This window comes from Mytilus californianus, unplaced genomic scaffold (genome assembly GCF_021869535.1).
Source record: "Mytilus californianus isolate M0D057914Y unplaced genomic scaffold, xbMytCali1.0.p SCAF_5, whole genome shotgun sequence".
Lineage (NCBI taxonomy): Eukaryota > Metazoa > Mollusca > Bivalvia > Mytilida > Mytilidae > Mytilus > Mytilus californianus.
The window spans coordinates 69393392-69405960 of NW_026262701.1; the positions used below are offsets into that span (position 1 = coordinate 69393392).

Here is a 12569-nt window from a genome sequence, read left to right on the forward strand (position 1 = left end):
GTTCAAGTAAGAAGTCATTTTGTTAGATTGTATACAGCAGAGTCCCCTGTAACTGTGAAACTGTGCACCTCTATCTGAGTGGCCTGTGAAACTGCGCACATGCCAGGCAATTCAGTCCTTTTTGTTGTGCAAAAATCCAATAGAAATAAAAATTATTTTCAGTTAAAAAATATATGATATTTGGTGAGTTATTAATAAATAAATGGGGAATCTGTCCATAGGACACAGATGATGCCCCCACTTGCATATAACATTATAAAGGGACATAACTCAAGAACTGTAAAAGTGACGCTACCCAAATTTGTACTTGATCTGAGTTTTGTGGTAATATGCATTTATTTAAAGTTTCATAACATTTGGTTGAGGCCAACTAAAGTTAGAGAACAGAAACAAATATTTCAGCCATTTTTCCATTTGTAAAAGGGCATAACTTTAGAACAGTAAAAGTGACGCCACCAAAATTCAATCTTGATCTGTGTTTTGTGGTAATAGGCATTGTGTATAAGTTTCATAACATTTTGCTGAGGCAAACTCAAGTTACGGCGGGGGCATAAAAAATATATTTAATGTAACTTTTGACCTATTTTTCCCTAAATCAGAAGAATTGTATAAGGCCACCTACCCCACTATAGCAAGAATTGGGGATACTTATTCCTCCTTTGTCGAAAATAACTGATTTTTGAATTTTCATATTAGTTTAGATCCATTTTGTATGAAAACAAAAAATACTAGACTTTGAGTATGTTAAAGCCATTATTCATGAATATAAAATTCAGGTGCATAGATACAGGGGACACCAAACCATTCCATAAAAAAGGGAGGTAGGTCACTTTTATTTAACAAATTCGACGAAATGAGCCCAAACAAAAATAAAACATTCAGAATGCATTTTAAAAAGGAAATATTCAATTTCAATAAACGTACAACTTTTTTTCATCACTTTTTAATTTTGACCTCTTTAAGTAAAGGCTTAGGTGTGCAGTAACACAAGACAGCTCTATACTGTGCAGGCTTCAATTGAGTATTTTCCATTTACAACATGTAGTCTATAAAGGTATGGGGAGGTTTTGATACCCCAAAACTAGTTGATTTCTTTTTATAATATCAAACCTTAGACAAAACTTTTTATTTTTGCAATTCAAGCACTGACTAATGTCTTCTTGATGATGTGAAATGTTTCAAAATGAGAGGTGTACATGATTTCTCTAGCAACCAAACTATGATCAAGTGCCTGCTCCAAGTCAGGAAACCATGTCACTGATCGTCTTGTATTCAATCTTAACATTTTTGTCATTTAAGGTATCTGGTATTGATAGCAGATCTTTGATCATCTCTTTTATATTCATATACAACTTTTCTAGAGTCGGTGCAATCTAGTGCTTGATATATTATAAAGACACTTGTCTATGTTTAACCCCTAGATGTTGCTTTCTCAGTTGTGTATTCCACCACTGCAATAAGTGTGTTAAGATATTTCTCCACTCCAGACAGTTAAATTTTAATATTTAAAGCGTGAGGCTTGCCGAGCTTTGTAAATAATTAAAATTTAACTGTTGACAGTGGAGAAATATCGTAATACACGAGTTATAGTGGTGGAATCTGTTTCTCTAATGATTTTTATCCTTCCTTTTCAAAGATTTGCAGAAAGTTGTGTTCTCTTTATAAGACGTCATCAGGCATGGTCGCCTTTTTTCATGACATAATTATAGGAAAATTCAGAAGAAACCAAGAAAGTTTGACGTCATAACTGAATTTCGACCAATCATTTGCCGAGAACAGATATTTCACTAGTGAGGAGAAACATGTTTCTCACACTGCTCAAGAAATGTGAAAATAGCACAAAAATTAGAGAAACCAACATCTTCTTTATTTATATGTAATTGCAAAATCATGTTTTCCTATCATGTCATGTAAAATTCTGTTAAAATCATCAAATTGCTCTTTTCACTGTAATCAAGCAGGATACTAATAAAATGCTTCCTCTGTTCAACTTAATTTTAAGAGAAATAGACCTACATGGCTGGGTCCAAAAACAGCCCTTTCTGAACATAAGGCTTATCCTACATTATATACATGTTCTAATGTTACCTACCTTGCTTCGAGAGATTGAGGATCAACCAATTCCTGGAAAAACGGGAACTGGTACAAATGTAAGACACATAGGTGAAGACCACTCCACACAAGTACGACAAATCTATACACTGCAAATTTATATCCGAGAGAGTTATAAAAAGCCCACCATGTTGATATGTACAGGAACGACAGGAAGTAAAAAGCTCCCAAAATTGAAGGCACTATAATACCGCTAGCTGCCAAAAATAATAACACCAAGAATGTCCCAAAGAAATGTAAAAATCTTTCAGTTCGTTTTCTGCGGGTTCTGCTGGCTGTGGTTGGTAATTCTGTGTCTTGTCCTTCAGGAACCTTGAGAAGTACGTAACAGATCACAAAGACCAAGATGGCCGTTATCAGAACAGCAAGGTCAGGAACTACTAGTCGAATTATATTAATCACTGGTACACCATCCAACCTGAAATAGAATTAAAAACATTCACTGAGTTACAAAGATGTGTTTGAAAACATGATGATTTTTTTGTTCATTTCAATGGAACACAAAACCTGAATATATTTGCAAGTAAGTAAGTGGGTAGCACTGGGTACACAAGGATATCTCTTTGTATCAATATTACAAAATGGCCTACTGGCCTTGCGGTCATAAAACTTATGAGTACGATAATTGTACTCAGACTCAGAAATCAACCAATCAAAACTCTGGATTTGTTGTTTCGAGCACAAATTTTGTACTCCAAGTACTGAGTAAGGTTTTATGACTGAGAGCCCTGGAGAGAAGATTTTTAAAGAACTTTTTGCTAAATTTTAAACACAGCAATAAAGATGTTTGTGGGTACCAGTTTTCGTGGCATCAGGAATAATTGTATTTCTGCTGATATTTCATTTCATGGTTTTGCCAAATTCTCGCATACAAGCCTATTGAAAATGTATACTTCCTTGAACATTGAAATTCATGGTTCACTTTTATCCATGAAAATTGGTACCCAACAAATAATAATGAATCCACAGTACTGTTCTTTTTGTTCCTTTACCCATGAAAATTGGTACCCCACAAATACTGTAAACCAACTTATTTTCGCGACTTTCGCAAGTAGAAAAATAACGCGAATATAAATCGTCGCGAATATGAAAAACTTGGATCTACCCTGATTAAAATACATCAAGTAAATTTGAAAATCGCGAAATTAAATCGTCACGAAGTGGTCTAGAAAGGGATAAACACGAAAATAAGTTGGTTTACAGTAATAATGAATCCTCAGTACTGTTCTTTTTGTTCCTTTCCAAGTACTGTATAAGGTTTATCTAAAAAAAAAACCTTGTACCAGTAATTAATTTTTAAAAAACTTTTTTTAATTTGGTGAATCATTTGAAGGTGGCTGCATCAAAAACTTCAAAGCAGAAAATCAAAGGTAAAAATAGGACGAGCAGTAATAGATATGTTTATGATATTTCTACAATATCATGGCTTATTTGATCAATCAAAATCTGTACTGCAGAATGTTTGTCAATAAAACCTCTGGGCATAAGACTTAATTAAGACTTTTTATCTGGCAAGGTAAAATTTTATACAAATCAATAAATTTTCAAAAGATATAAATATCTAGACTATGGAAACATAAATTTCATCCGAGTTTTGTGGATTTTTTATTTCAGGTACTGGTAACATTCATGTTTGACAACAGTATTGATAATATAATAATAATAAGATGTGGTATGAGTGCAAATGAGACAAATCTCCACCAGAGACCAAATGACGTATAATTCAACAACTATAGGTCACTGTACAGCCTTCAACAATGAGCAAAACTCATACAACATAGTAAGCTATAAAATGTGTTTAAAGTGGAAGACAGGAGGACAAAAAATTCTCACAAATCAATATAGTCATCAATATCATATACAATGACGTGTCAGTAGAAAATAAAATCACCCTCTGGCCTGGTATTGTAAAAAGATTAAATACAAAAAAGTTATGGCAAATTTCCGAACACTTACTGTCTATGAAAGTAAGAGATTATGCAATACTTGATGTATGATTGTGACAGAAGAAAATGTTTTTCTATCTAAGTATACTACTACATTCTTTCTTCTTTGTCAACATTTCCAATTTTATTAATGTCAAGTGTATAAACCGGTAGTACAAAGATATATACTTTTGACTGCATAGAACTTAATAACAAAACATGTTAGACCACATAAAGAATTCTGCAAGTCTGGTTCAAATTAATGGTATAATTACAAATCACAGCAGGGCTACGAAGTTGCACTAAAGATTTTATACTCCTACTAAAACTTTCATGCTTTCTTAATTAAATCTTTATGACCATTCATTAAAAAATAAAGGCAGAAGGGTTAACAGCTTGACAAGGGAAGAGGGAAAGCTGCATAAAAAATTAGAGAGAGGCACAACAAACATCAAGAGTTTTCCAATATATCCCTTTAAACAATAAGCTTCATTGAATTCATTTATTAAGGCCTAAAATATATGAAAGCAAATTCATTCTTAAACATTTTTCTTCTTTTTCAGATACTTCAACTGATGCAAGTTTGCAAGTGGGAGTCAAAATGATCTCATGGATGATGAATTCAGCTATTTATTTGAAATTAGTACTGTAATGTACACTTATAAAATCAAGGTTAAATTTAAGTATCAAAAAGTACTTATCAGATTTTGCAATATCAAAGTAATCAACTTTTAGTCACACCAAGCATAGTTCAACATTATCAATAATAAATTTAATCATCTTCTTATGCATGGAAGCTAATCACAATTTTTTGGTATCCTGATAATTGCTTTTTCTCTCACTTAATCAGAAAGTGTGTTTCATTATTGTTTAGTTTGCCTGGAAATATATTTGCTTGTTGAATAATTCATAGCAATGTGTGGTAAGGTAATTATTGTGTAAAATATCATATTCAACGGCCTTGAAGTAAGACATTAGCTCCACCTGAAGTAAGACATAAGCTCCACCTAAAATGCTAACGATCATTTTCTAAAATTAGTTTTTATAATAATGTACCATGGTGACCTCAAAATCATCACAGTTACAAGTTTTCTAAAAGCCTTTTAAGCATCCTCTGTCTGCTAATTTACTTATCTTCAAGGGATATGGGTTAGATGTACACGAGATTACACTCTTATGAAATATTACAAAAGGATTTATCAAAAGGATAATAATATTTTGAGAAGTGCACTTATGTGAAGGTCTTCAATCATGTATTCAAGTCCAAGTACCTCACAGTAAGATCAAGAAAGCACTTTTTCATTGATATGAATAAAGGGAGACAACTCCCAAACTACACATATAACCAAACAACATCAAGAGGTCAACAAACACCATATCTAAGTATGCAGGTTGTAATGAATTAGCACTAAGTGTTCTATGTAACTTTGCCTAATTGACTTAGGATTGTCAGTTTTCCTGCTGAAGGTCTTGGTACTCTCAGAGCACTCTGGCTTCATCCACTAATAAAAATTATTGCCACGAAATAGCCAATAGTGCTGATAGTGGTGTTAAACACCAATCAATCAATCAATGTTAGTTTGCAGCAAAAATAATCTCTTTCTGACACCTGATTTTTTCTTACTGAATATAGTCAAAGAGTTGTGTCCTATTAATTCAAATAGCACTTTATATAATAGTGAACAAGAATGCATGTGTTGTCGTGCCAGGCATATCACCATTCTTAATTTAAATAAACTGTTAACAGAGATATGTCTTGCCTTTTTGTTATTTTGATATTAAAATGCAAAGGTTGAAATTAAAATAGCAATACTTTTAACATGTAAGTTAATTATGCAAAATATTCAAAGTCAATGAACCATGACTGAAGGTCCAGGGCAAAAATATCTATGGAAATGAGATGTGCTTATGCTTATACATATGCATACCAAATATCATTGACCTACCACAAACTAATATATGTAAACTAAGCAAAAGTTTCAAAGTCAATAAACCACGACTGAGGGGGGTGAGGCCATACAATCTCCATGGAAATGAGATGTGCCAATGCTAATACAATTTAATACCAAATATCATTGACCTACCACTAGTGGTTCCCTATAAACTGACCTAATCATAAACTAATACATGTAAACTAAGCAAAAGTTTCAAAGTCAATAGACCATGACTGAGGTGGCGGGGCCAAATATGAAGCAGGTCTTTGAAAGTTCCAAGAAGTCCTCATAACTTACAACTCATCACCGTCCAGCAGCTGACCTAATATGATGTCCTTTTATTCAGCAGTTTCTCAGAAAAATTACAAAATATTTTTTGGATAGACAGATGGACAGACGGACAGGGACAGACTGAAGAACAAGGTGATTGCAATATACTGTAAATTCAGAAATTATTGCGATGTTTTTATTATTGCGAAAAATGCGACAGGGTTATAATGGCAATAATTTAAACTCGTATTTTGAAATTTTTTTATATGAATTAAACAGGATTTTTCTCAATATCGCAAAAATTAAAATTGCATTTTAGTCTAAAATGACAAAATCACAATAATAAATGCACGCAATAATTTCTGAATTTACAGTAGAACCTAATCATACCAGACTGTAAATTTTACCTTTCTACAGCAATCTGTCTTGAAATATTATCATTTGTTGAACCTAAAGAAAATAAACAATAAAATATTTTTAAAATATTTTCATCATCACAATGTTTTGTAATACTTCGTGTTAGCTAAATTCATTTTCCGAAGAAAAAATGAAATACATGTAAAACTTCCCAGTTCCTTTCCTGAACTTTCCTTTAAGTTACATGTGCTACTAAATACTAAAAAAACAGAGTTCTGTGACCTAGAGCAAACAAATGAATTTCACATAACTACTTAAATACTTTTATTAACCAAGTTTGGGCTATAATTTGGAGATAAAATTTTATAATCTCTTTAATGGTCCATGGAAAGAATGCACTTTACTGCCAGGTTTTTGCAAAAGTCAATTAACCACATAACATTTGTTCAAATATCAATTATGTACTAGGAACTAAGAAATAGTTTAGTAATACAGCGATATTGCAAAAAACAATTTTGTTTTGAGGAAAACAAAAATTATATGTGCCCTTTATAATTGTCAAGGGATAACATTTATCCATGTTCAGAAAATAACCTTTATTAGGTACAGCAAAATAGAAGCTTAAATCATGTTTTGGCTAACAATTTCTTTACTATTTCAAGTACATAGTTCTGTCAACTATTGCACAGGATATTTTTTTCATATTTTACTTTAACACAAAGATGACATGAATTGAAGAATCTTCATGCCTTCATAACAACCATTTTCTCTTTCAGTAATTCCAAAAACTTAAAAGGTAATCTATCAAAGGAGAACATTGAGAAAAGTACCACAAAAATTTATGCTTTTGACAATAAAACCCCAATGAGCAGAGACTAACAAATGCACAAGTTCTGACAATAAAATCCCAATGAGCAGAGACTAACAAATGCACAAGTTCTGACAATAAAACCCCAATGAACAGCAACTAACAAATGCACTAGTTCTGACAATAATTTCAACACCAAACCATGATTTTCATTCAACAAAGAAAAACTTAGCTGACTGAATGACACATAACTTCATTCCCAATTTTCTTTTACAGCATTCAAAACACCAAAAAGCACTATAAATGCTATCATTTTTAGCACCACTTGTATTGATATATTTTCAAAATCAGCAGCATTTCATGGTATTACAAGCAAATGAAACCATGGAAATGTGCATTAATATTTTAATAACATGTGCTCAATATTTTTAAGTAAAGACAGTTAAACCGTAAAAACTGCTTGCAAGCAACCAAAAAGCATGCATTTAACAAAATGCTCTGTTCAATGTTAAACATCCAAAATACATTTAATTAATGTCTGTGTCCAATTGAAAATTTTGCATGTAGGCTAATGACTAATACTCATTATATAAAAATAAATGGGGAATGTGTCCATGGGACACAGATGATGCCCCCCACCACTTGCATATAACGTTATAAAGGGACATAACTCAAGAACAGTAAAAGTGTATAGCCAAATTCATACTTAATCTGAGTTTTGTGAAATAAGCATTGTGTATAAGTAAAGTTGCATAACATTTGGTGGAGGCAAACTTCAGTTAGAGAACGGAAACGAAAAATTCAACAATTTTTCCATTTGTAAAGGGGCATAACTCTAGAACGGTAAAAGTGACGCCACCAAAATATAAATTTGATCTTTGTTTTGTGGTAATAAGCATTGTGTATATTTGGTTCAGGCAAACTTAAGTTATAAAATGGTAACGAAAAATTCAGCAATTTTTTCCATTTGTAAAGGAGCATAACTCTAGAAAGGTAAAAGTGACACCACCCAAATTCAAACTTGAACTGTGTCCTGTGATAACAAGCATTGTGTATAAGTTTCATAACATTTGGTTGAGGCAAACTAAAGTTAGAGAATGGAAACCAATTTCGGGACGTATGGATGTACGGAAGGATGTACAGACTGACAACGGTAAAACTTAATGCCCCCTCCGCTATGGCTGGGACATAAAAAATGTAATCAGTATAGTACTATTATTGTTAGTGACTGAGGTTCTTGCAATATATTGATGTGCCTAGATGTAATGAAATATAACAAATGGAAGTCTCAAGGGTACAGCATGTAACTCTCAACTATATTCTGGATGAAACTGGTTTAACCATGTTTCATACTACCTTCTTGCCAATGCTTCAGATTTAATCCTCAAGAATTGAAATCCCCTCACTATGTTACTAAATTGGTTTTCAATTTCTACAGAATCAAGAATCGGATAAAATATGTTTGTGTTTAAAATAAGGAGACATGGTTTGATTGCTATGAGACAAATAGTTATCCACCAGAGACCAAAGGATGAGGAAATAAACAACTATAGTGCACTGTACGACCTTCAACAATAAGCAAAGCTCATTCCATGTATTAAGCTTTAATTGACACTAACATGACATGTGTGTTTATTTATTCACAAACAATTGACACAAAAGTTTTAAGCATCTATATATTTAAAGTGTTCCATAGAATAATGACCTGGAAGGGATTCAAATTAAGTTTTACTCTCTTGATCCATTGACTTTTACAAATTTACATATGTCTGACACAGAGACCAAGATAAAATCACCTGCTATAAATCATGTACAAAGCAGTGTGCTTCCCCAGGCCAATTTAGCACATGTAAACTTTTTCTTAAATAATAGGCAAGCAAGTGAGTAGTAATTCATATTTTTGTATTCTGAAAACACCCTAAAAAACTCCTTAAAAAGCATAAAATCATTTTTTGAGGTAATTCACTTCTAAAATTTCATTTTTCTAAATTCATTAAAAGAAAACAAGAAATGTGCATAAATATTAATAAAACAGCAACCCAGTAACATTGGTTAACAAAAATTTCCTATCTACAGGCCAGCATACAGTCTGCAACATACAATCTCTCAACATTTGTGTACAGTCATCTTTAATGTATTTACACATTTTAAAAGTCTGAGTACACTTGTAATCAGTGAATACTCTTCAGTTCTATGAATACATGCATTCAAAATCACAGCAACTATTCATGCCAAAGATTATCATGCACCTTACCACTATTTGAAAAATTTCCTAAACGAGAGGAAATTGCTGAACTTGTAGAGACACCTCCTGTCAGACAAGTTATGGACGGCTTAGAAAAATGAAGATAACCAACATCTGGAGACGAAAAGAAGAATATGTACTACTACAATACATACTAAAATGGTTCCTGTTATGCTTCTTGCAGGAATGTCTGAATTTGAACTATTTCAAATGTTTGCTTTTTAAAGACGACTGTAGCTGGCAATGATGTGAAATATCATGGACATTATTCATCAATAAACACCATAATGAATAATTCAAAATAAGTCACATTAAGCGAGACAAACGTTTCTATTTCAAAAACAAATATGCACACTTTGAGTTTGTGTGCCAAGACTTTAAGTAGGGCAGAAAAACAGCCCCCATGGAACCACCTTGACTAGGAAATAATAACAGGAAGACAAAAATACTGGAAGAATATCTTCTGATTGACTGACTTGAAACAAATGCATTGAGATAAACATATTCAAAAACTTTGGATACCCGACAGCAAAAAATTAAAATGTTGAGAGATTCAAATGAAATAAAAAAAATCTTTCATAGGTTGCTATTTCAATGTAATGCAAAAACAAAGCCACGTTTTCTAACTTGTTTTTATTGCCACAGTTTGAATTGGTAATATCAATATCATATTGAATTTCTAGATTGCTATAACAACATGAACAAGAAACAAAGTGCTTTCTTACAAACTTTTCAATTATAATAGACAATATTTCAAGTTGAGGATTAAAAGTGATACTTTTAAGGCATCAGTAAGTCATTCTGTGCTAATCAAAGATAATCCTTGTTAAAGTTCCAAAGTGAGAAAAGTGTATCATAGAAAATCTAGTCGTATACATGAACTTGTATAATTTTAAAAAGTAAATTTTGGTTCATGTTTTGTTTGGGAATTAAAGAACACAATCAAACATTTTATAAATATATAAAATTGTGTATTTCAAATTCACGCATTTTCCCTTACAATTGCACAATGCTTATGTTATTACGTCACAGTGAGAACAATTAATCATTGAAGTCGTTTACGTCATTTGACATTTGGTGAACCAATGTAGTTCATAAAAAAAAAGAACTCTAGATTGATCTATTTGAGTTGAAAAACATTACTTTTTCAATAATTTAGAAACTAGAACTATTTCTACTAAACACATTACATTGAATACCATGGGTCCATAACATGGGTCCTCCATTAGTGATGAAACATAAAAGTTTATCAAATGGCATTACTTACAGTTAGCAAAATCAAATCCATATGGTTTATCCAGAGCTGCTAACGTGATGTGGAAGATAATGTGAGCCAGAGTACCAAGAGCTCCAAGCACAATAAGAAGCTTCAAATACAGTCCTGTTCCCCCTGAAAAAAAAATTTCAATACAAGTTAATATTACTACAATCTCTACTCCTTACATAATCATTGCAGCTGACATATTCTTGGGATGATTTTAAGCTTGAAATATACTGCCATCTGGTGGTCAAGTGTTTATTTGATGCCTTTGCGATAACTAGAAAACTGAAGTGTCAGCAAGAGACACGCTTGTACATTTTCATCTATGGCAAAGAAATAAATAATTCATACTGATCCAAACAGGGTATAAACATTTATGGGGTGTCAATTTTCACACATTTTGTGGTACATGCAAATCGTGAAATTTAGAACCTAACGATATACACATTTTCCATCAAGGTTCATCTGTACACCTTAAACCAGCTCTACAGGCAATTACTTTCAACCTCTTCTTGCTTTTATACAAGAACAGCAAACATGTAAAATAGCATTATTCCATCAGCATACTTTGTACGTTTGTCGTACATCAACAATTTTTGTAACCACAAAGACTTCAAAAGTATGGTTAGGACACAGATAAAAATATGTTAAGTTGTTGATATTCAAATAATTTTTTTCTTGAAATTGGAAAATTAATTTCGGTGTAAACAATAAATTTGTTTTTAAATCAGAAATTTAAAAAAATTCTTTTTATTCCAAATCTCCAAAAATATATTATGAGTAGGACTGGAAAACAATTTGAACAGTTGTTATGTTAGATGTTCATTTAATTCACAGTGATAATGTGGGGAGAATTTGTGGTAAAAATTAGGTTTTGTTTAATAAATCACTAATTTTGAGAAACATTTCTATGCCAATCTTTTGCTGATGGAATAATGCTATTTTACATGTTTGCTGTTCTTGTATAAAAGCAAGAAGAGGTTGAAAGTAATTGCCTGTAGAGCTGGTTTAAGGTGTACAGATGAACCACGATGGAAAATGTGTATATCATTAGGTTCTAAATTTCACAATTTGCTTGTACCACAAAATGTATGAAAATTGTCAAAAAGAAGCCTGCCACAAAAATTAATTGTTACATGGATTTTTATGCATCTACTCATGGAAACTGGTGTTTAAAAAAAAAGAAGTAAAAGATGTGTCTGAAAAGCTACAAACAGATCACCTATGTTAAATTTCAATGCAAAATATCAAGGAAGTATCGATAATTCTTAAATGATGGTTAAAAAAATTGTACTTCAAAAGGGAGCTCCTCCAAAGGACATATTTAATGTTATACAAGGTCTTCATACAAAAAAAATCTATTTAATTAAATCATTTATAAAGATCACTTTAAAAGCTAACAATGAGTTTCAAAAATGTGTAACAATCAATAAGTTAATTGCTAAGTCCTTCAATTTTATCCCAATAAAAGACTAATAATAAAATTATTATTCATCCTGTACTTGATTCATAGGAAATTATCTCTTTGATCTCTGAGAGTGGATCATAACATATCTAATTCTTCTTTTCACTTTGTAGAAATCAATATATTTCCTTTTAGTTAAAGTTAACTTTTTTTTTATCTTATTATTTGTAGCAATATGAACAGATAAATGTC

At 31.9% G+C, this 12569-nt stretch overlaps 1 protein-coding gene across 3 annotated transcripts in view; it reads right to left on the reverse strand.

The window, feature by feature from the left end:
- The window catches only part of LOC127701257 (piezo-type mechanosensitive ion channel component 1-like), a 128180-nt gene that overhangs the window by 102759 nt on the left and 12852 nt on the right, over positions 1 to 12569 (reverse strand). For all 3 annotated transcript variants that reach the window (XM_052205077.1, XM_052205076.1, XM_052205075.1), the window contains exons 4-7: positions 10919 to 11041; positions 9661 to 9765; positions 6649 to 6691; positions 2093 to 2530 (exon numbers count right to left, since the gene is read on the reverse strand). In XM_052205077.1, the coding sequence (XP_052061037.1) occupies positions 2093 to 2530; positions 6649 to 6691; positions 9661 to 9765; positions 10919 to 11041 (709 nt within the window). The remainder of the gene's footprint in view (positions 1 to 2092; positions 2531 to 6648; positions 6692 to 9660; positions 9766 to 10918; positions 11042 to 12569) is intronic.